At 32.0% G+C, this 26138-nt stretch overlaps 2 protein-coding genes across 2 annotated transcripts in view; one reads left to right on the top strand and one right to left on the bottom strand.

Annotated features, from left to right (window-relative positions):
* The window catches only part of LOC139480884 (trifunctional purine biosynthetic protein adenosine-3-like), a 483263-nt gene that overhangs the window by 439249 nt on the left and 17876 nt on the right, over nucleotides 1-26138 (top strand). The window lies entirely within an intron of this gene.
* LOC139482795 (uncharacterized) lies at nucleotides 15631-20159 on the bottom strand. The gene is made up of 4 exons (XM_071266850.1): nucleotides 19780-20159; nucleotides 17542-17610; nucleotides 16779-17015; nucleotides 15631-15948 (listed from the first exon to the last, which is right to left on the bottom strand). The coding sequence occupies exons 1-4, from the start codon at nucleotides 20096-20098 to the stop codon at nucleotides 15710-15712; spliced, it is 864 nt and encodes a 287-aa protein (XP_071122951.1). The 5' UTR covers nucleotides 20099-20159; the 3' UTR covers nucleotides 15631-15709.

The following is a 26138-nucleotide window of genomic DNA, read 5'->3' as shown; positions in this document are numbered from 1 at the left end:
TCAGCTTTAAGTTAGCTGCGGAACCGTAGCTCTTACAGGTCCTTATGCTAATTTTTGACTATTTGCGGACCATAGATGCGGAACCGTAGCTCTTAGGTTCCGCAGCTAGCTTTAAGTATAATTATATTACTTGACGTCGTTGAACTTAAAAAAGATGATCGGTGAAAATCTGCTGATTCATATCGTTACTCGTATCATTCTAATGTTCTGACTTACTATGCTCGAAAGGGGGGAGGGGGTAGCGGACCTTCATTGGGACTGCGGGATCGGGTGTCTTTAAGCTCGTGATTTCGGGATACCGGGGTTTACTTTATTTAAAAATCACGGGAGTTTGAAATTACCAAATTCGACTATCACATTGGAGCTACTCTCGAAGAGCTCTCTTCGAGAGAATATACCAAAGTCGACTATCACAATTAAATCACAGGAGTTTGAAATCCTATCAATAAGGGGTTAAAAATATACCAAAGTCGACTATCACAGTAGAGCTTCTCTAGAAGAGCTCCTCTTCGAGAGAAGCTCTAATGTGATAGTCGACTTTGGTATATCCTCTTCTAGAGAAGCTCTACTGTGATAGTCGACTTTGGTATATTTTTAACCCCTTATTGATAGGATTTCAAACTCCCGTGATTTAAATTCGGGACCTCGTGATTTCGTGTTTTTAAACCCGGGATTTCGGGATCAGGACCCTCCTATCCCCCCTGTATGTTGATGCTTTGTGAAAAATAAAGAAATCTGACTTACCGGTATGCTACCATTATATTTGCCATTGTTAGAATCATGCCCAAAGCAGAATATTAATGGAACACATGCAATAATTCCTTTTCAATACTTTGTGCAAGAGAACGCCATGTTTACTGCATTGTGACAAAATTTCAAATGACGTAATGCAGCCTGTGACGTCAAGTGTGATTCGCCGTGATTCGACGCGAAAACGAAGTTCGTTTGTTATTTTCTCTATTATTGTAGTAATTTTTATTTTTTTTTAATTACCGATAAACAGAATAAAGGACTTTTTGTTTTTGATACTGACTTTATCACAGAAAATATCAGGCTCGCCCTTCGGGCTCACCTGATATTTTACTGTGATAAAGTCAGTATCAAAAACAAAAAGTCCTTTATTCTATATATACCGTAAACAGTTTGGGAACACACCCTCTATATTTTTATTTACCCTGTTTAGACAGGTCGAGAACTCTAGATTTTCTGACGTCAGAATATATTTGCATAGTAATTTCAAAAACACAAGGCCAATATGGCCTGGAAAAACTGACCAATCGACTCAATGAACTACAATGCATTGTGGGCTACTACGAGTAAACTACTACATAAGACATAAGACATAAGACATAAAGCTTTATTTAGAGTCGGTATAAGCAAGCAATTACAAACATAAGCTCTGAAGAGCTTTTAAAACCGACATAACAACAAATAAAACAAAACATACATATCGAGTCATGCACACAACATTAAACATATAAAGCAAGAGTTCAATCAGTATATAAACATGCAGCACAAAAGTTCTTTAAGCATCTTACAAGTTTAACACATACTGATACATGCAATTATGAGATAAAAACACAAAAGCACAAATGAAATGGTTTGCACATAAAAAGCATAAAAGCACATTAAGTTTCTAAAATTAGCACAAAAGCAGCAGAAGCACTATAGTAAAAATATTAGAATAAATTTGCCATGCTGAAAATAAAGCAACAAAACAAAAAATAATAAGCAGAAATTAACTGGTTTTGCAGGCAAAGCATTGGCATGAGCTGCCAGACCAAGAATTTATCAAGTTCTTGAATTGATTTAAAGATGATTGCTTACGAAGCTCATCTGGCAGCTCATTCCAAAGCCTAGCACCTGCATACCTGAAAGATTGAAGGCCATATGCAGTTGTTCTTACATGTGGTAGATCTGCTGTATTCTGGTATCTGAAAGAGTAAGTTTTTTCCTTTAAGTGAATCAAATCATGAAGATAAACAGGACAATCTTTATTTATAATTTTGAAAACTTCAATCGCCAAAGATCGCATTCTTCTTACTTTTAAAGATGGTAATTTTGATTTGCAGAGTAGATCTTCATAACTTGCTGAATGGTCTTCGTAGATAAACCTTAGTGCTCTCTCTTGAATTTTCTCTATCTTTTTTGTATTTACCTCCCCACAAAAGTGCCAAACTAGTGGGCAGTAATTAAAGTTGGACATTATGAAAGAATAATAAATTGTTAATTTTCCGAGTTTAGTCAGGTGTTTACCTATTCTTTTTAATACATTTAATTGTTTGGATGCTTTTTTACATATTATAGAGACATGTTCATTGAAATTTAGTTTAAAATCTATTGTTACACCTAGCAGTTTAACGTTATCTTCACACTCTATTTCATTACCTTCTAATTTAAATTTTAGGTTTTTGTCTTTAGTTTTTTTACCTACAGCTATTGCCTGAAATTTTTCTGGATTTGCTTTCATTTTATTTATTGAGAACCAGTTTATCAATATTTTACTTTCTTCTTCTAATGTTTTACTTACTTTTACTACTTAAAACACGTGGAATTAGTGGGAAAACAGTCAATTAATATATTGTCTGGGACTCTCATTACCAAAGTTTTTATTCTGCAAATATATTTAATGTAAAATATATAACGTAATCTTCAATTTGCATGCTCAGATTAAAAAAATATTGTTTATTGGCTTCACGATTCGACTTTCTTTTTCGCCTTGCAAAAGTAGTTGAACCGGTTTTGTGCATTGTTATGAATTGAACCTGCATTAATTTCACGACATGACACAGTGAAATATCCAATGAAGTGACCACTGTCCAGTAAGAAAATCATTTGAGATCTTTTAAACCTGTATAATGTCATTGCAAAATCATTTCTGCCTAGAAAAACACGAAACTTTCATTGAAACACTTCTTTCTGTACTGAATGTGTATTATTTTTTATCAGGACCTGAACTAATAGTAAGAACATCATACTATTCAGTATACTAAAAAGAAGTGTTATGAAAGCGGCAGGGGCGGGTCCAGCCATTTTAAAAAGGGGGTCCTAACCCTGGACAAAAGGGGGGGGGGGGGTCCAACTACATGTTCCAATCCAAATGCACTGATCGTCCAAAAAAAGGGGGTCTATCCCCCGGAACCCCCGCCCCTGGATCCGCCACTGATCGGGTACGGTATATAGCTCAATACATTTTTCAGTATAGTTTCATCCATCGATAATATCCGTTTGTTGCTAATTTTATCACAAAATATACCTCAGAGGTTTTTTTTATCGTTCGGCTGCTGTCCTGTTGACATATGTAAAATATCTCCAATATTAAAAGTCTCTGAATCATAGTGGGTGCCATATAACCTATTATTTTTTTTCAATAATTTTATCTTCAGAAACTTCAATTTAATTAAAATTAAGAATTTTAGGTACACTATTTTGTTGTTGAGATATAATAGAAATTTCTAATTGAATTGAATTTAAAAGAAATAAACTTTTTTTAAAATTTTAAAATTTAAAGTGGTTGTCGTTAGTTTATGTGTTACATATTTGTTTTTCGTTCATTTTTTTTTATATAATTAAGGCCGTTAGTTTTCTCGTTTGAATTGTTTTACATTGTCATATCGGGGACTTTTATAGCTGACTATGCGGTATGGGCTTTGCTCATTGTTGAAGGCCGTACGGTGATCTATAAATGTTAATTTCTGTGTCATTTTGGTCTCTTGTGGACAGCTGTCTCATTGGAAATCATATCACATCTTCTTTTTTGTTATAGATCCAACGCTGCAATTTTCACAAAACATATCAAATTTTCCACCTTGTCGCACATACATATGGTTAAATCATTACAGCTTATTTCCTACTGCATGTGGAGCAAAACTTTGGTTAGCTTACTTGCTTTGTTTGTATATTGTACAAAATATAAAATATACAAGTTAAACTATGCCTATATATATATATATTGTTTAAAGATGTCAATCTTATTTTCAAAGCTTGTATAAACAACTATACAAACAAAGCAAGCAAGCCAACCAAAGTTTTACTTTGCAGGTTTAAGAAATCAGCTGTAATGATTTTATTCAGTTTGGCGGCAAATGACCGAGCCCGTTAAAAAAAAGAACAAACTGAAACTACAGTTGCTGACTTAACTACCTTAAAAAAAAAAGGGAACAGTTTGGAAGTCCCATATACTGAAATGTGACCAACAAAAATACTTATAGATTTTGTTAACACTGCCATGTATGTAAATATTTCTTCACCTTTTTTACGAACACAAAATTCAAGGATCCCACATTTGCCTTTAATTATCTATACGAACATTGCTGTACTATTGAATATCAGCACCGGCTGTTATCGACGGCTTACTTTACACCAGTAAGTTTGTCTCATGGATAATTGTGTTTTTTCGCTGTTGTTTCGTTGCTTCTGGTGGACAAATACATGAAATATCTGTGCCATCATCAAACATGTTAATGGCTATGTATCGGGTAATTCAAACCCTTTTTTCTTCGCATAGAAACAACTCTTCGTTAATCTGAGCATGGAAGTAATACTTTATATCACGAACTATAAATGACGATACACAAAATGAAAAACTAAGCGAAATTGTGAATCCCGCATTGCACGAAAAAATGTGTTGTATTTCAGTAAATAACACGTGTTTTTTGTTGATTGTAAACACGTAGTAGTCCATCATGCATTGTGACTCATTTAGTGGATTGGTCAAAAACCTAGGTAAAAATAAATTGCGTCACATGTAAATAAACAATTACATGTGCGAGAACATAAGTATGCTAATTTATGCATTTCCGTATAAGGTAGTGGTCCTGACCTGTTAGAGGGATTGTCCTTCTATAGAGGGATACATGAAGGATATATTTGTTTAGAATGGAATTAAATCAGCGGGATGGCATATTGGCATTTCCTAGTTAAATTGACTATAATCTGTACCTATATATGTATTAATTATTGCATTTTACTAAAAATTCGGCTGCCCAGTATTCTGCTAAAGTGACATAACTTGCAATCTTTTGTTAACATATCCGAACACCTGATCAACAACAAAAGGGACAGTTGATCTTTAAATTTTGTGTCAAGTCTAAAGAAAGAAAACTGAGTGGAATTTACCTGATCATAACAGCTTTCAATTATGATGAACATTAGAACTTACATCCAGTCAGGTTAGATGTAAACTGGACATATGCATATTAAAATAAGTATAGCATTGTTGCATCAAATGTTGCAGGTTAATGCCATAATGAGCAAATAATACGGATCTATCATGTTTTGCTTAAAATCCAATCTTTACAAATATACACCTCTACGGAGGAATAACTGTATCCGTATACAGAAGTATTATCCATTTATACATATTTAAAAAATCATATAAAGAGGTTTGTTCCCAACCTTGTTAATCTTTCAAATTAAAGGAATCCTATAATATTTGGAATACTAGCTACAAGCATTCAAGTTTCTCATGATTATCTAGTTTATTTCAAAGTTATCGTTGTCATATTTGAAGAAGAACATTTGTTCACATTGCGATCCGCCGATGAGGGCCCTACATATCCGAAGAATTAGATACAACTTTCAAGATTTAACTAGTTTTCTTTTAATTCATCACATATGAACCACTGTCAGCATGTCAAGCCGACTATCTTGTGATGGTATGAGACGAGATTTATTGGGCGCATTGCATTGCGCTTTCCAAACTTCAATCTTTCATTTGCGCCACATCATTATATTTCATTTGCGCCACATCATTATATTTCATTTGCGTCAAAAAATAGAAACTACATTTTTTACAGGTAAGATATAAAATATCATTGTATATTTTTTACACTCTCCCATTGATTTAATACTGTTGTATTGTTTGACGCAATAATAGTAACGGTATTTTTTTCTGTACATGATGCGCTTTTCGACAATAAAAATATGCAGAATGACCAGGTGTAGAATTGTTGAAGATGATTAATTCGAATGTTTTAGAAAAATGAAGTTTTTCTCTTTTAGCTCGGAAATGTCGTGGCTGGTCAAATAGATGTTCTTTGATATTTTGATTATTAATTTGCTTTTTTTTTAAAAAGCATTTACAGTATTGTTTTTACATTGTTCATACTGCAGAAAATACATATCGGTATTTTAAGCATGTTTTTGTCCTTTAATATACACAAAAATATCAGTTTTAACAATGAGTTAAACCTAATTAAAATTTGAATTTAAAATTGATAAATTTTAAGCAACTATTATTACAACTAAATAGACTAGTCTAAAAGTAATCTACTTCCTTTACTGTCTATCATAAGTGCCATATCGACTTAAAATTGGAACTCTACAGATAGAAGTCCGTTGCAAATTTTAATCAAAATGAATTTAAAATAGATACTTTCATTATAATGTTGTATTTAAAACAAGATTGGGAGATAAAGATCATAATATAAAATCAGGAGATGTGATATGATTGCCAAAAAAAGTAAAATAACAAAAATATCGAACTCCGAGAAAAATTCTAAACGGAAAGTCCCTAAGAAAATGTCAAAATCAAAAGCTGAAACACATCAAACGAATGGATAACAACTATCACATTCCCGATTTAGTACAGGGATTTTCTTATGTAGAAAATGTTGAATAAACTTTTGTTTTATAGCTAGCTCAAACTCTCACTTGTATGTCAGTCGCAAAAAAAAATCATAATATTGACAACGATCAAAAAAAAAAAAAAAAAAAAAAAAAAAAAACAGACATGTAAAAATGTCAACATTGTGGTGTAATCTTGATCACTATAAAAGAAGCAAATATGTCAACGAAAAGGCACAAAAAGGCATATACTTTGAATTCAGTTCTCGTAATATGAACAACAAAATGATCTATTTTGTCAAAAATATTTCCGTTCTCCATTTAAATTATATACCTGACAACAGAATTCTATTTGGCTGCATTTAGTTTAGTAAAGTTGATGTTTTTCTGAGTTTATTTAGCATTTGACAGCGGTATAATACTTTCACTTTAATTATTCATCCCTTTTTTTCTATTAACTTTGTATCAAAATTGTTTCATAGGTCAAATTTATTCGTTTAGTGTATGTTCATTTGTTTGACTACGTGTTTTGATTGAGTTAAGCCATTTTTATATATCTTTTATAGTGTATCTTTCTATGTTATGATGTAACACTATTGTTATAGATAAGAATGATGATTTGGTACCATCAAAACGTTAAAACCTGCTGCAATTGTTTGCACCTGTCCTTAGTCAGAATTCTGATGTTAAGTTGTTTGTTGATGTGCTTTATATGTGTTTTTCGATTCTCGTTTTTTTTTTATATTGATTAGACCGTTTGAATTGTTTTACACTAGTATTTTATGGAGTCCTTTATAGCTTGCTGTTCGGTTTGAGTAAAGGCTCCGTGTTTCGAACCATACATAGACCTATTAAAATGGTTTATTTTTAACAAATTGTGACATGGATAGAGATGTGTCTCTTTCGCACTCATTCCACATTTTCTAATATCTATATCCAAGTTCGTTAGGAAAAAAGAAAGACCAGAATACAAACGTTTACCATAGCACAACAGCACAATGACGGGATATATAAGTATCGAACCACGTCAAATGGATATTGCCAAGAGACAAAATGACGTAGATGTAAGCATCTATAGGTAACTTGAATGGCATGATATGTGTACTTGTTTCTCAGTCATGCATCGAATGAATGAAGAATAATCGATATTTTTTTTATATACTAGTAGTAACACATAAAAAGTTATCAAAGGTACCAGGATTATAATTTAGTACGCCAGACGCGCGTTTCGTCTTCATAAGTCTCATTAGTGACGCTCATATCAAAATATTTATAAAGCCAAACAAGTACAAAATTGAAGAGCATTGATGATCCAACATTCCAATAAGTTGTGCCAAATTCGGTTAAGGTAATCTTTTCCTGGGGTAACAAAATCCTTATTCTTTCGAAAAATTCAAAGTTTTGTAAACAGGAAGTTTATAAAAATGACCACATAATTGATATTCATGTCAACACCGTAGTGCTGACTACTAGGCTGGTGATACCCTCGGGACGAAACGTCCACCAGTATTTTGGAGTTTATATACATATCTTACCTGCATCCGAATCAACAATTTCCTTTATAGAGTAAATTTTTCACAAATCTGACGACTCTTCAAGAAATGGATTTGAAAAGTAGTTCACCACTTTACAAAGCCTTTGATGCTTTTAAAAGAATTATGTTGTGTTTTCGTAGCGCCTTCATTATGTTATTTATCTATTGTAAAATAACTCAAACGACTAGGATCTTTCAAATTCATCTTCTAGTCTACTAACTTCTGGGCTAGCTACCATCCATTTGTCTAAAAGGAATCTTCGGTTTAACCTATGACACCAACATCACCCTTCACAATTGCATCATTCTACATGATTTGTGACTGATCAGTTGTGCTATAAGAAAAATAGTTGCTGGTCTTACGTACAGAGAAATTATCATATTCAAATTCCATTGCCACCTGTGAGTGATGTTCGGGAAAGGAAGCCACATTTCAGAGATGGATCAGTAACGATCGATCAGAATTTACACAATCAAGACCTAAAAAATTACGGTATCATGGTTTTTATAGACTGTTTGTAAAGTAAGAAATCTGAATAATAAAATAAGCATTCTACCAAAAACAGAAGAAGCTCTTAATTTATAATTAGACACAAGGAATTCAACTGTGGTCGAGATGGCAATATTTCCTTACACCAATCTATCAAACCATTGAACGTCGCAGAGTCATGAAATAATTATATTTTCTGCGTTTCGCTTTCATAAGCCGACATTTACAATTAAAGCAAAACACATGCAGTTATCTGAAGCGCGTGTCTAGTCCTTGGTACATTTAAACATACATAAAAATGATCTACCGTTCTTGGTGTTGCAATATCGGCTTCAGTGAAGGCACTTGACAATCCATTATCACGCAATTTATCGCCCAGAAGTCATTTTAAAGGGCAATCCACCAAACATGACGATAAACTTATCTTCTCCATACAAATCAGGCAATTCCTACTGAATTTGCGTAGCCATTACAAAAAAGTGTCTGATCTGCAGTTTCAAATGATGTTTCTCCGGAATCAACCACATTTGTCTCCTTATCCATCGAATTCCTGATCATTGCAACCGAATGAGCATGTTTTCAAACGGTGGCATCATAGGAGTTAAACTTATTTGAACAGCTCTGGAAGAGCCTTGGTTTTTTAGAGTAATGAGATGAACTATGATTTATACCGGTATGTCCTGGTAGTGCATGCAAATCGCTCTTTCTGTCTTTAAATAGTTTGCAATAGTTCGCATTCGCAAAACTGTTAAACGCATGTGTATCATAACCTTGTAAATTGTTATCAACAAATTCATTATATCATTAAAATCCTAAAACACTAAATATATAGTAAATAGTTCAAATGTTTTCAAAAGAATTTTGTTATATTTTCACACATGCGCAAACTCTGGATATGTCAAATATTAATTTCTAGTAAATACCTCACATGTAAGGTAAGTAGCCAGAAAAAAATCAGTATTTTAAACTGAAAAAAAACCCCAGCCATTCTAGAAAAAAGGCCGTGGCCATCTTGAAAGAATGATTTTTTTTTAATGGCCAGCAGTTGTTTCTAACGAAGTATATAAAAATTATGCTTTGTACTAATTTTCATGTTTGTATCATCATATGCACAATTCCATCGATTTTTGTTGATAATATCTTCCACTATTTTGTGAATTTACTTTTTTGTAATAGACAACGAGTATAGATGAAAATCTAACAAACATAAAAGAATGATCATGTTAGTGGAAGATCTTTACAGAGAAGTTACCCAAAAGGGTGAGGATAATGTAAACTATTCATCGGTACAAAAATAGCAATGATACACAAGCCAGAAAAATAGTTTTACCTTCCTAGCAACCAAGTCGCTTTTTCAACGGTGGCAGCAGTTATTGATAATCTTTCTGTTCATCCTTAAATTATGTAAGGGTTCACATTGTTACATGCCATATACATATTTTTATTTTATGTAATGTTATGTTTTGTTATTATTGTTTGTATCATTTTTATTTTCGAAATATCGTTATCTGTTGTATATCGTTTTTTTTTATTGTGCAGTTGGTAAACAGATAATCTCGGTTGGATTATTTATGTTATCATTTTTCCTATTTTCATGGCTGGAATGTTTAGAGCATCAATTTCTTCTACAGAAATCTGTATTACATTAATCTTTTTTTGTACTTCAGTATGTTAGTTTTTTTCTCTCTGTAAATGACACATTCTGATCAATTAAAAGTTACTTTTAATCAGTTGTATTTAGGTTTACCTACAAGAATAACAGATTTAACAATAGCAGAACAAAAGTTTGGTTTAAATATGAATATAAAGTTGAAGTAAAGAATATAAAGAATCATATTATAGGGAGGATAACTTCAAACAAAAAAGTGCATGATAATTTATTGCAATTTTTTTCAGTCTCGTTTAACTTTTCACTAGTCATTTTGGGGCCCTTGATAGGTTGCTAGATGTGTTCAAAGGCTCAATTTTGAAGACCGTTTTTTCCTATAATTGTTTACTTTTTACACATTGTTTCTTGGATAGAGAGTTGTCTTATTGGCGCTCATACCACATCTTCTTATTTCTGAATATGGGAATAATCTGCATAAAATACGCGTGCAAAATGTATACCTAGTTGTATTTAATGACATTTGTATAAATATCTAAATCATCTTTCTGGCAGTTTCTGCTTTTGGTTTGTCAACAGACGTGCGCTTTTAAAAACCATTTATTTTGCTTAAAAATGTTAGAATTGAAACTTTCTAATTTATTTAACGACTAAATACATATACATATTGTGTATAAAACGTAAATATAAGCTGTCTTTTCATTCAACATTATATAAAATCCACATCAGTTTGTTCTTATCGTTTCGCTAAATTAACTCATCATGAGAGAGCTTTCACATGTTTATTAGATATCTATCATCATAGATACAAATATTGAAATTATATATTTGCGCTAGGCGCGCGTTTCGTGGTAACAAAGGACCAATACAAAAGTCAGCATTTTGATTAGTTGATTTGTAGCTGTACGATAACTGTCCTCAATTTTTTTATGACCGCAAAACCAGATTGCACAAGTTCCAGAATTAACTAAACAGCAAAAACTGTTTATTTTTTTCCAAGATATTTTCCTGGAAATTGACATATAAGTATGCATTTAAAAAAATCTATATCAAGTAACGGAAATCACTCGTTTTTATTTACTTTGAGATAATTAATATATAAAAACAATTGATAACACTGATGTAGATTTAAAACATGTCTGATTAACCTAGGACTAATATTTCAACTGAGTTATTGTCAAAGATTCAGCTTGGAAAATAAAGAAAGGTAGTGTAAACTTTTTTTTCATCACGTTTTATCTCAGAATGTTTTCGTTTTAAAATTTTAATAGCGATATATATAAAGGCTAGTCAATAATCTTAACCACTACCATGTACCGTTGTTTTCCTTGTGTCGTTAAGAATAGATGATTTGATACACAAATAAAACATGAAGTTGTTAACTTCTTTTTTTTTGTCATTTGGTTATTTGGTCTCTGATTGAGAATTGCCTGAATGACAATCATACCAGTCTTATGTTTACAATAACGCTTTTACAACTATCAATTCAGATACCTTTCAGCTTCTCTAACTTTTTTTGTTTTTCTAGATAGTTTTGAAAGATAAATGGTTTGCTATTCAACAGGTTCAGTTATAAGAAATCATATACCTCATTCGTATTTCAGTGCATTTGCAGAATAATTTGACAATTGTGCTGGCAACTGCCATAATGAATGTAGAAAACCATGAATGTGAGGACTATGTTCTATCAGCATCAGACCGTTAATTGATAGATATTATAAAACATCTTCAAAATTCAAGGAACCACGAATGTTCGCCACCAATCAAAACACCAAATAAAGTTTATACATCATGTTTAAGGTTGGATATATTCATTGAAATTGTTTCATTGATTTAAACAGCACGCCCTGCAATTATCAAATAAAAAGGGAAACAGAGATTGACAACCAAGGTTTTTAAAAAATTCAATAGGTATCGTATCAATTGGAAATGATGACGCAAAAATATTAAAAAAAAACTTGTTGCGCGTCACACTCATGATAAGAGCCATGATAACATGAAAAAAACTTTCATTTACCATTGTGTACATTTTGTATTTGACTTTGTTTTGATAATTTAAAGAATATTTATCATTGCTTGGTACTTTTTTTTTTATCTATTTTTTACGTCTATTTGTTGTATCATTTAAAAGAGTAACTTATATACGCGAAAGAAAGGTTGTCCAAAAGGTCCTGAACAAGTATACACAGGTAAAAGAAAACAAATTACATCTTTGAACTATTTAACTTGTTCATCTCTAACTCATTTTATTAGACGAGCTGTATCACACGTAGAGTAGGGAGTAATTACTCTCCCGTCGTATTTGAGCTCGTCATTTTTAAAAAATCGGAATTGAATAAGTTTTCTGTAAAAGAGAGGCGAAAGATACCAGAGGGATATTGAAATTCATAGATTGAAAATAAACTAACAACGCCATGACTAAAAAAAAAGACAAACAGACAAATAATAGTACAGAAGACACAACATAGAAAACTGAAGACTTAGCAATACAAACCCCACCAAACACTTAGGGGTAAACTCAGGTGCTCCGGAAGGGTAAGCAGATCCTGCTCCAAATGTGGCACCCGTCGTGTTGCTTATGTCATTACAAATCCGGTAAATAGTCTAATTCGGTAGGTCACATTCGTGAAAAGGAAAGAGCATTGTAGTAATACATGAGGAACATATCCGATATCATCTGTGAAACGGTTACTCCATAACGCTCAACCAACTCCTGATGGCGTCCGTAAAATTCACGAAGGGATGATGTCAACTTAAATTTACGAAGGGATGATGTCAACTTTACAATTTGGAACTTTTGGTTTAACAACTTTCTTGTGAGCAGCAATCCTCTATCAATGAAATAATGATAGGAAATATAAGTTTCGGGAATATTGTATCAATTGGGAGATAAATACTCTGTATGCAGGCGCTGCTGGAATGTTGCTACATAAAAATGGAAAGTTCACAATTGGAAAGCTGAAATCAACTCTTTTGTCGTAAAGTTTTGTTTTCAATTCACCCTCATTGTAAATTTCTAGATGTTTATCAAGATAAGAGGCAGACTTAACTGTATCTGTAGTATCCTTTATCTCTAGTTCGATGGGATATATTCGTTCAACATAGTTACCAAAGTTTGTATTATTTAGTGAGAGAAAATCATCTATTTAGCGGAACGTTAAATTAAAGGATATCGCTAACTTCTTATCTTTCTTCCTAAGAAGTTCCTGTATGAAGTCAGCCTCATAATAATAAAGAAATAAGTCAGCAAGAAGAGGGGCACAATTGGTTCCTATAGAAAAATACCGTACCACGTCGTATGATAATGCGAATTCACACTCAGCAAAACAGTCACACTCGGGAATAAGTCACATTCGGTAATTATAAGATTAGACGACGTTATGACAAACCACAATCTACCATGTGGTAAACATGTCCTTAGCTAGTTTGGTCAAAGACACATCGTATGGATCAACCAATTCGTGATGGTGTCCATAAAATTTACGAAGTGTCAATTTTAATCTGTCATCCTCACAGCTTTTTTAGAGCAGTTTCTGGGTAAAGAGCACACTCATTTATATGAAGTCCGTATATTGTGAACAAGCACGAGAATAAAGTATCAATTGAGATATGTAAACACCATACGAAGGGGCAGAGGGTATGTTACTGCTGAGAAATTGGAAATTGATAATTGGGAAGTTGAAATCGTCCCGTTTATCATATATTTTCGTGTGAAGTCATCCATTTGCGTCAATATTGAGGAAAAGATCAAGGTATGAAGCAGTCCTTCTAGTATCAGTAGTATCCTTAATTTCAAGTTCACTGGGATATATCAGATGTAAGTATTGGCTGAAATATGGGTTATTCAATGATAGAACATCATCAATATATATGTTAGTAAAATTAAAGAATTTCGCAAGGTACTTTTTCTTTTTGTCTTTTAGAAGGTTCTGAATGAATTCTGCTTCAAACGAGTACAAAAAATAATCGGCCTGTAGGGATGCACAATTAGTATCCATTGGAATACCGACTGTCTGTTGAAATATAAATCATACAAACTCAAAAAATATATTGTCGATCAAAAAGTCCAGCATTTTGATTCAGTATATTTTCTGGAAGATTCAGTGTGATTCTTCACAAAATATGAATTATTGTAACCCAAAATAAGAAATTTGCATCTACGATTCCCATTTTTATAGAAAAAGCTCTGTTTTATGAGATTGTGAAGTCGTTTTTCAACTGAGCATGGGGATTAGTAGTTTATAGCGTAGAAAAATAAAAAAATCTGTATGTTGCTTCAAAATTGCAAAGATTTTTATCGAAGCTTTAGCAGTAGATCTTTTGATTTTTTAAGAACCCACATCTGATTAACACCACTGGTAGATTATATTGCATCACAATATTTTTGAAGCCCATCTTTAACTGTAGAAAGAATAGTAGTCAGTACTTAAGAAAGATGTTTCGTAGAACATTTTGAAGACCCAGCTATGTATTGTTCTTTATATGGAGTTTTGTGTAATTTAGGTATCCAGTATAATGAAGGTAAATTTTCTTCGTTTTCTTTGATGTTGATACCAAAAGAAAGAAGGACAGATTTATGATTTTGTAAAATTTCGTCATTGGTAAAGGATGTTAATGAATATGTAGGGTTACCAGTAGTTTTATTTATTCCAAGCTCTGTTGTGAGACATTGCAAATAATGGTTTTTACATATGAAGACAATATTATTGGAGACTTTATCAGCTGGAACAACGACATATTTGTCATGCAAAGAGGATAAAGCATCCACAACATCCGGATTCTTGAAAGGGTTTGTAACTCTTGTACTCATATCACATCGTAGTTTTTGTATGCGCATTTGAATGCATGATCGAATAGCTTTGATCCGTTCAGACGAAGTGTCTATTTCTGGTTCGTCTGGTTCGCGCTTTGCCCATTTTCTTGCATAGTCCTCAACTGCATCCTTCAGTAACTTGAAGTTCTTTTTGCAGTTGATGGGCTTGGGGACTCTATATTTTGGATATGAACTTCTTTTCTTTTCTCTATACAATACAATGACTTCAACTATAATACGGTCATCATAATTAGCAACCAACAATCGAGGTAAAAAATTAAAAGAAAAAGAATGTTATTTTTAGCGAGGAAATATGTTTTCCATATGCAGATGTTATATAATGTTTTGAAATAAGAAAAAATCATAAAAATAGAATAAGATAAATCCTTGTTGTCGTTCAATTAATTTCGCCTCTAACTCTCACTGTGGTTTTCTAGCTTTAAGTTGTAAGCAGAATATATCACATCCTTTTCAAGTGACAAATGAAAATAGAAAAAGCTACCTAATTTGAAATATTTTCGGAACAATAGAATTCAGACACAACATCCGGACAATTTACATGTGGACATTGATAAGTAGAAACATAAAGTCGTTTTATCAATGTATAGATAAAGCAGAAACAAATATATTTAGTCGTTTAATCAATTTATAGATAAACACAAATAAATGGTCGTGTTATCAATGTAACTCATAATGTTTTTATTTTGAACAAACGACACATAACACATCCGCTGCATTAGTATATGGAGGACATCTCAAACTACCACATTGGGTTCGGAGTGGATAAAAATAAGCGCCATGTTCATCTACTTTCTTATAGTCCAATGGACTTGCTTTTTTGTCAACACAGGCGTAGTCCCTTCTATAATGAGTTGAATGATCGCTCATCAGATAACCATTATATTCTGAGTTCCATCCTTTATAGCAAGTCTTCCGACCTTAAATATTTTAAAAGTAGGATGCTGATTATAATCCATCTATTCGAAAATACATTTGTAATGTTTTGAATCTGTATTTCACATTTCTACCGTACAAAATTCATTGAAAAGCGTAAAAATAAAGTGGGACATAAGTATGAGTTATCATGAAATGTCTTTCAGTACAATTGTGAGACTTATTGTCTTTTCTCAATGACTTTTCAGTCTTTTGTTTATGAATTTAACGCAGCATTTTATAATTTTATTGGGTGTAAAATTGTTGCACAAGGCACATGTTGTATGAAGCACAGAAGCGCTTCATGTTAAAATTATGGTCACGATCAACGCTTTTACAAACATATAAATTCTACAGTTGTTTATAACGAAAATATTTAGAAACGAAAATATAGCAATTATAAGGTGGATCATTGAGCTCTAAAATAAATAAGTCTTATAATAGAATACCCTTATGCATTATCTTCTTCTGCGAACAAATAATAATGCAATTAACGTTTACTTTGACCACTTGCTTAACAGAGTTCTCGGTCAATAGACTTTGATTTATACATGGACAACAAAATTTGTACTCAAAACACCAGTTTTTTTACTGGATAGATCTGATCACAATGATCGTGCTCGGAATGTTTATGACTGTAAGGCCAGGTTTCGAAAACTTTCTTCATGAGGTTTTATAAATAAACTTCTTTGGTCTGTGGTGGACAGTTGTAGTATGGTAACATACCTCGTCTTCTCATTGTTATGAGTGCCAATGAGACAACTCTCCATCCAAGTAACAATTTATAACAGTAAACCATTTAAGGTCATTGTACGGCATTAAATGGAATAAGTACCTGGAATCATCAAAACCGTTGATCTGCGTTTTTTGTAACATACAGAACATGGCACTTCCATGTTGGCCATAGATTCATACCATCCTGACGGTTTGACTGATGAACTAAGTCGATATTCACTACCATATACCTGGATATTGTTATATGATTGGTGTTGTCCATTCTCTGGATCATTTGGGAGACATAAATAATTCACACCACCTCCTCTAGTATTATAATCACTTCCGCCGACTTGCCCTAGAATAATGCATTCAAGCTTTTCATGGTGGTAAAAGCTAACATTTAACTTGATCATACAATCAATTCATTAATATAAACACATGCATATTATATATTTAACTTAGATGTTTCTTTTTGGTATCATTGCGTTGTGTTCTTTCTCTGTCTCATTAAGTTATAAAAAAATCAGTCTATTTGTATAAAAAGAATTTGCATGATTATTGTAAAATGTATAAATTTTAATATTCAAAAGAATCTGGCAAGTCGTTAAAGATGTATCTTTTTCTATAAAAAATAAAAGGTTTCAATACAAAAAGATATAAATAAGGGAGATAATTTTCTACTTCCGGTTCAAAATATGTTACTTCCGGTACTGTCTTATAGTTTACTTGACGCTGATTCCAAAAATATATGGTTTTACATACTTTTACAATAATTTATCACACAAATTAGCTACTTCCGGTTTACAAAAGGTCACTCCCGGTTAGCCTGTCCAAAATCAATAGTATTACCTACAAGAATTTTCAGTTTGAAAATAAATTACCTGTATAAACAAGTTCAGCACCACCAGAACAACCTTTTCTTCCCCATCTGATATAGGTTACGCCAACTCCTGTTAAAAACGACAAAACCAAAAATCTATGAATACATAATATCGTTCATTACAATAAAGGTATACTCTATGCTATAACAAAAAAGTACATGGAATTGTGGCTACAAGAGAAAAAAAATCGTGTTTTAGATTATTGACATCAACATGGCTAAATTGTCAACCAATTGATAGCTTTTGAAACCCATAGTTTAATATGTACTTTGTAATCAGAAACCCACAAGTACATTTAGGAAAATATGCAATGCAACGCATGACTTGTCACAGTATATCAAATAGTGGATATGTGCTTTGGGTGTCAGACAATCAATTACTGCCTCCAATTTAGAACGTATGTAAAAGGAGCCCTTTTCTGACACAAAATAGTGCCGTTGATGTCCATGTTTACTAAAGCTTACCATCAAGGTTGCAAAATGAAACTTTTGGTGAAAGAGAATTATTTAGACTATTTTGAGCGAAAATGTAATTGTCTATTTTGCATTAAAAATGAGGATTAATGCGCTCTACAGTACACTAATTTTAAGATTTCTAGAAAACCAGGGGTTATTTTTGGAGGTCAGTTTTTTTCTTAGAAAGCTTTAAATGTATGTTTAAAATTGGCATGCAGAGAGCTGATACATGTACAATTAAGGATGTATCGGGTTTTTGTGAAATTGAACTTAAGGTAATATATTAAGCTGTGAAAACTGCAAAATTTGGTTGAACAGATAGGGATATTTAACTAGTAGTCTGACACCTTTAACAAAGGCGAAGGCGCAGTTGAAATGTTACACATAAAGGGAAAGTGTACAATATTTCATGTAAAATCGAAAAAATATTTTCGACATTGTCATCATTTTTTATCCTTTATTTATAGTATTTCATTTTATATGATGGATATAAAGGATATTGATTGTTTTTTACATTCTTCCTTCGAGGTCGGATTTATTTAACAACAATGCCTTAACATTTTGGATAATATCCTTCCAACTATTTATTTTAACATGCAATAAAAATGTCTTCTATACTCTATGAGGACCAGAAAGAGAAAATGATTTTTATTTGACCACGCTTTATAATAAATACAGGTTTTGTTTGTTGTAATAACATTAACGGTACCAATTTTCCTGCACCAAATGCGCATTTCGACAATACATGTCTCTTCAGTGATTCTCGTGACCAAAATATTTGAAATCCAAAGCTTATATAAAAGATGAAGAACTATAATCCAAAAGGTTCAAAATTATAGCCAAATTGTAATTGTGGAATTATTAAATCTGCTTTTCAACATTTTTTATCTTGACCATGCCTAATGTTCATCTTGCTCATTATATTATTACTTTTGAAAATCAATAAGATCAATGCATGAGTTGAACGTCATTTTTATGTTCTTAATTTTTTTATCCTCTTCTTCTTTGAAACCAGGGTTTTATTTGTAAAGAAATATTCCTCGACATATCAATGATTTCATTGTTAAATCTTTCCTGTCTATCCTCTTGCATCTAAAGCCGCACCTAGTATGAAAGTATTGTACAATTGCCCTCAAAGCGGAAACTCACAATTATAATTCATCAGGAGAGAATACTGAATTATGTTGGTTGACTGCAATGTGTGATTAAAATGGTATTTGATAATAATAAAAACATTAACTGTATCAAAACGTATAAACACACTAACATAAAGGAAAAAATAAGAAAATAATAAAAAATAGTATTGAGGCTAATAATGTACTAATTGAAATGTATCTTTATTTTCAAATTTTGTTCAAGTTTAAACCATTGTTGTGCAATAGTTGGTATATGTCATAAAAGGTACGAGGTATTTGTGCATAGTATATTTTATAGAAGTGGTCTCATCGTGTATAAATCTTGCCAGATTTAAAAAAAAAACTTATATCATAGGATTATATCAGTAATTTCTTGGACAAAATTGCTTTTTGTATATGACATCTACACACACAAACTCCCTTGCATATACTTGCTTTAGATTCAAAATCATACAAACGAAGAAGCTTATTTTTTATCTTTAGTTTCACGTACATATAGCCAAACAAAATTATTGTTGTGTTCTCACGAGAAATAATCACGATCGACCGAAATCGGCGTGTGTCTTAACTTAACTAAACCATTGTGTTATGATTGATATTAACTACAAAATGATTATAGGAAAGAACTCAAATATTAATGTACATACGTTTAAGCTCTTTGAGAATTGTTGATTCTATTTTAGTATTGATTTCTTTAAGTTTGGTATCCATCAACTGTTTCATAACATCTGTCATAGCTGTTTCAACACCCTTCTGTGTCTGTTGTTCGATGTATGCCTTCAAATGATTGTTCATATTTGTAACATCTACATCAGCCTTCAGTGTAGCCTTCATTTTATCCATTAACGGCATGGAAATGAGGTGTCCACAACTGTCACCACTGCATTCAGAAGCTAAGGATGGTAAAGCTCCGACAGCCAGTAAAATATAGCAAAAACCAGTGTAAGCCCCACTACTGCTAGCCATGGCAAAATTTCTGTGAAATTAACTGTTTAGTGATGAACAATATTTTTGCAAATAAATTGAAACTTTGAAGTGTACGAGAATCACAGTTTTGAAGAAAAAAACAAATGATTATTTTCCAAGAACTACTTAAAAAAAGCTAAATTAGCAACATATGATATTGAATGGTTTATCAATTGTTGCGTGCTCAGCATCGTGTTTCACTTTTAGGTATTTCATTTTATTATAAACAAGATTGTACAGATGAATATATCTAATGTCAATTTTATAGATTTGTTGAATTATTATTTATATTAGTCACTTCGTTAGAATTTCAGAGTATCTAGCTATAATCGTGAAAATTAGTCAAAGAAGCTTTAAACCATATAGTTTTAGATATTTATTAATGCATTTAGTATATTATTTATACGCATGTTAAACATAAAATATCGATTTTTATAGAGGATGAACATCACTTAATTTCAATTTTTAACAGTAAAGAAAATAACATATAGTCCGACAAAAATCCCACTTTTAATATGGTTATTGTGCATTTGTCATATTTCCGACGCTATTAAATGTTTTTACAGTTCATAACATTCCTATCTTTTCTATTTGTAGTTTCTTTTTATAAAAAAGGAGTGTCAAAATACGTTAGATTAATTACATGCCTATATTGGTGTTTTTGAATCTGTTCAAAGTTTAGATCTTTTAATAGATACCATTTTTGTTCTCTCTGGAAATCGGGAAATCGTCAAGCTATGGAATTTCAATGGTGACTTACTATGAACAAATTATTGCGGACCTACTCCTGTATTGTTATGAGTTATATAATAAGAATCTGCAAAACCCATGGAAAAACATCTAATACCAAAATTTAAAAACACTTTGAAATATTTGGAAGATATATTAGCTCTCAAGAATGACAACTTCAGTATATAAAGACTAGATTTATCCCCTATTAAAGATTATACTTACAATGAATACTGCCCTTTCCTGGATCTTAGTATATATATCTTAATGGGAAGCTTAATATCAAAATTAACGATAAAAGAGATGATCTTTCATTCAGTTTAATTGAGGTCTGGAGCTGGCATGTCTGTAACTGCGAGTAGTTTTATTTTTTATTTTTGTGTAATTTACTTTACAGAACAGCCCAGATTTTCCTTGATATTCAACATTGAAACCATGTAATTGATTGTTTATACAAGCAATTAAATGATTAGGTTAAGTGCTCCTTTCACAGTTGGTGTTTACTGATGTTATCAAATGGACACAGATGGTTATCTGGATAGATTATTTATATTCTCTACACTAAATATATTTTATATTCTAGTCCACAAAATCTTCTCACAGTCAAGGCATTTTTTTAATGAAAAAAAATCTCATTTTTGCAATGTGTTCATCAAAAATTCAATTAAAAAATATATAAATCTAATTTTTCTTTAGGATTTCTGCATTTAGTTTGGAAATGCTATGATTAATTATTTTAAATTTAGCAAATGTAATATGTTTTAATAAAACTTGCCAATGTTATTATATTATTATCAAAATGAAAATTAAACACAACAGCTGAACAAGAATGTGTCTACAGTACACGGATGCCCTACTTGCACTATCATGTTCCATGTTCAGTGGACCGCGAAATTGGTAGAAAAACTCTTAATTTGACATTAAAATTAGAAAGAACATATCATAAAGACATGTGTACTTAGTTTCAAGATGATCAGACTCAACGTCATCAAAAACTACCTTGATAAAAAAACTTTAACCTGAAGTGGGACAGACGGACGGACGGACAAATGAAGGGACAGGCGGACACACAAACCAGAAAACATAATGCCCCTTTACTATCGTAGGCGGTGCATCAAAAATAATAAACAGCTGCGCCATGAGCTCCAGTGCATGATACGTCTGTCAGTTTTTCAAGAATTCAGTTAAATAACTTCTCAATGTCATATCAGAAATTTAGGGAAAAAGAAGGGTATCTTAATAGACATAAATCAGTCAAAAAAATTTAATGAAAACTGGTCAAAGCACTTTAAGGTTATTGTTTGAAAACTGGAGAATCAACAATTTTTATGAATAAAATCCCATCACTCGGAATTGTAAAATCTAAAATTTATCAAAAGCAAAAGGGAGCTTAAGGAAATAGAAATAAACAATTCACCAAAGTTACATGAGAACTGCATGCTGTAAGCATTTTTAGATTTTTAGTCCAAATACTAGAAAATCATCTTTTATTAATGAATAAAACTCCATAACTCAGAAATGTAAAATCTGAAATTTATAGAAAAAACCGAAAGAGAACTCGTGTCAATAGATATTTAAATTAATAATTCACCAAATTTCATGCAAATTAGTTTCAGCGTTTTTGAGTTAATGTCTGACATGTTAAAGATGGACGGACAAAGATATACCATAAGACGTCCTGTTTTTTGTATTCCTTGTACATAGATAATGTTACATGTAGTAGAAATATTTATTTTTCAAGTAAAGACAGAAAATGCCTAAATGTTGACTTTCTTAACAAATGATCTATGTGATCTGTGGTCAGTTTATTGGGAAGAGTGATATATAAATTACAAGGACTTCAAACTGTGAAGGTAATCAGTTGTGAAATTTCAGATTCTCTCAAATCTGAGGGGGAGGGTCGAGATCGCAAAAACATGTTTAACCCCGCCGCATATTTGCGCCTGTTCTAGTCAGAAGACTCTGGCCATTATTAGTCTTGTATCATTTTTAATTTTAATTTCATGTGTATAATTCAGAGTTTAGTACGACGTCCATTATCACTAAACTGGTATACATATTATTTAGGGGCCAGCGGAAGGACGCCTCCGGGTGATGGAGTTTCTTGTTGCATTGCAGACCCATTGGTTGCCTTCGGCTGTTGTCTGTTCTGTGGTCGGGTTGTTTTCTCTTTGACACATGCCCCATTTCCATTCTCAATTTAACACCTGAGAATAAATGATGCAAATGTGAAACGGTACACACACTGTAACCCCGTCCCTTTTGAAATTTAAATAGTCATTGTATTTGTATTCCTCAAAAGAGTTCAATAAATAAAAGAAGATGATCTCCATCCAAGTCACAATTTATAAAAAGTAAACAATCACAGATCAAAGTACAGCCTTCAACACAAATCTTAGCTCATACGGAACAACATTCTATTAAAGGCCCAAAAATGACTAATGTTAAACAATTCAATCGTAATACCTTGAGTTAATAATAGGTGAACCGCCTATTCGGTTTTATTCTCTTTAATAGTTTGAACTCATTTAAAACATGTGCATCAATCAGTTGTGCACTTAGCGTTTACAAAAGACGTACGTACAAGCAAATATGTGAAATTCCATTTCAATTCCAAGGAAATAATTAACACACACATACACGCCCTCACAAACAGATTTGATCTGAACGTAGAATAAGTATTTAAGAGATGAAAGCCAACCACCAAATATATAATATAAACAAAATGCAAATAAAGTCATAGTATGAACGTTATATAGGCTAGATTGTGGTCCAAATCAAGAGATTACAAGCAACATGACAAACCGAAAAAACCACGGCAAATTTAATTGCTGTAGAAGGTTGGATCGACTCTGTCTCTGTTTGTTAATATAATAGACCAAGGCTAGGAAGAACTTGAGTGCGAGTAAAGACATTCCTGAATCCATTATCAAAAGACCAATGAATATGGTTCTTGTTTTGTTCATTTTTATACACCTTTGAACATCAGGATGATTAAACAAATCCCGTTACAAATTTTGGTGTCATTTTTTATTCACTTTCTATTCAATTTGGTTTTTTAAGGTTTTAAAATTTTCACTTTTGGAAGAATGTTTTAAATACTTGATTTTTTACAGATGGTTAGAGGAGTTTATATATTTTTTCATAGGTATTTTTTATGGTAAGTCATTGTTTTATGCTTTTAGTTATTTTAAATTTTGGAAAGGGCGGTTGATTTTGAGTGATATATTTTTACTTTTGACGAGTCTAATGTTCAGTAGAGAAATCTCCTTCACTGCTTTTCTTTTTACATTTTTTTTACATCGTACGTCACAATACGCCTATGAATATCAATATGTTATTGCATGCATTTGTTTGTTCTTGATGATGGTCAAACACTTGAGACAAAACATCATCTTAGTCCCATGACAGCCCTTATTAAATGACTTATATATGTCACATTTTTCGTGTTTTGCCATGGGGATTTCGATTGACTATGAATTTTGAATAAACGTTTTTTTTTATGATCAACCTATTCAAACACAAAATTTTCTGTTACTCTTTAAGTTATGTACTGATTATGTATTTGCATCGGCTTTGAAGTAGACGTATATTATAATGAATTAGAATGAAATTCATAACAGTGTAGCTATGGCCATTCATTGACTGGGGGAAATTAGGTGAACGTTCGTCTGTAATGCCCACTGCTCACGACGTACTTATCATAGAAATTTAAACTGTGAGGTCACCAAAGGTTCTAAACGCCTAAATAAAATAATTAAAAATACTAATCAGGAATAACCTTTGTAATTTGAAAATAAATAAAAATGGTCTTCAACACGGAGTCTTGGCTCACACCGAGGTTGAATACTTAAAATTCTTTACTTGATTTTTTGTTATGGTTTGACCATCAATTTTCCTAATATGATATCGCACGTTCTTTCAGATTTTTTTTTTTTACTTAATTGGCTTTAAAAGTTACAATGCATGATGTCGTCTGTTTATGTAGTTCATATGTGTTTTTCGTTTCTCGTTGGTTTTCCCGTTTGAATGGTTTTACACTAGTAGTTTTGGGGCCCTCTATAACTTGCTGTTCGGTGTGAGCCAAGGCTCCGTGTTGCAGGTCGTACCTTGACCTATAATGATTTACTTTTATGAATTATTACTTGGGAGGAGAGTTGTCTCATTGGCACTCATACCACATCTTCCTATATCTATTTATATCAATACATTTTTTTTCCAACACAAGAATACATCACAAGAATATAAGTTTTGTAAGAAACGTGAGAAATTGTGTTGGACTTGAAGATAAGGCAAAGTGACAAATATCTGAAAGAATGAATCGTTTTATGGTATTAAACAAAGAAATCAAATGATTTTTTAATTATCCAGAACTCTTCACAAACAAAACCCACATGTATACGTATTGAATAAATAGTAGGCCATTCTTAAATGATCACACCGTAGAAGTAGTTGTGCTCTTAATCAATGAAATATTTTGTGAATTAACCCCATCAACTTAATAGTTTTTTTTGCAATGGATAAACCTATTTTTTTATTATTATTAAATAATATCATCTCTGAACATTATTATTCTTATAAATGACACGGTTGTATGTGATGATTATAATAAATATTTAAAACAAATTCCTTTCAAGATTTGTAAAAAGAAAGTTTCATTTTATGTATCGGAATGTGTAACAAGTGAATATTTCAATCCCCACTGGAAGGCCTCTGACAGACTGGGTGATCATAAAATCATAGCCGTTGACAAACAAGTTAACACCTACAAACGTTATACTGTCGACCACACTGTTATGCAATTAATTCTAAATTCAAATGGCTTTTGTTTTTTGTTTGTTTTAACAACAGTTTGATTCTTGTATAAACACAAACACATGATAAAAATAAAAAAATAGATAAATATACCCTCAGGACAAATGCCTGCCTGCAATAAGGATTATGTACCCTTGTTTTGATTCAATGCTAAACATATGGAACTTTTAAAGAAAATCCGCAGCATTTATCCTTATACTCTCATATTTTGCGATTTGATGACTGATAGATATAGAATTGTTGCATGCAGTGCTGGCATTGATTTCCTTAAAACAAGTTAATTAATGTAATTATTGGTTAAAACAAATAAAAATATGGACCAAATCAAGTACACCTTTTAGGGTGCGCTCAACTTTAGTGACTCAGAACGAGGTATTTTGGAAGTTACATGTTGATTAGAACTTTTTGTGAAAAATAAACACTAGCACATCATAGAAAAGCAAGTGAGTAATATATGTTTCAAATTTTAGAACAAAAATGTCTGTAATAAAGGCTG

Source organism: Mytilus edulis, chromosome 7 (assembly GCF_963676685.1).
Source record: "Mytilus edulis chromosome 7, xbMytEdul2.2, whole genome shotgun sequence".
Taxonomy (NCBI): domain Eukaryota; kingdom Metazoa; phylum Mollusca; class Bivalvia; order Mytilida; family Mytilidae; genus Mytilus; species Mytilus edulis.
Note: the sequence above shows the minus strand (reverse complement) of the source record. Positions and strands in the feature narration are given on the sequence as shown.

Coding starts and splice junctions, on each gene's coding strand:
- LOC139482795 (XM_071266850.1), bottom strand. CDS start 20,098: ATGGCTAGCAGTAGTGGGGCTTACACTGGTTTTTGCTATATTTTACTG. Junction 17,016..17,541: donor TGCTGAACTTGTTTATACAG/GTAATTTATTTT, acceptor GCATTATTCTAG/GGCAAGTCGGCGGAAGTGAT. Junction 15,949..16,778: donor AACGGTTTTGATGATTCCAG/GTACTTATTCCA, acceptor AAAATATTTAAG/GTCGGAAGACTTGCTATAAA.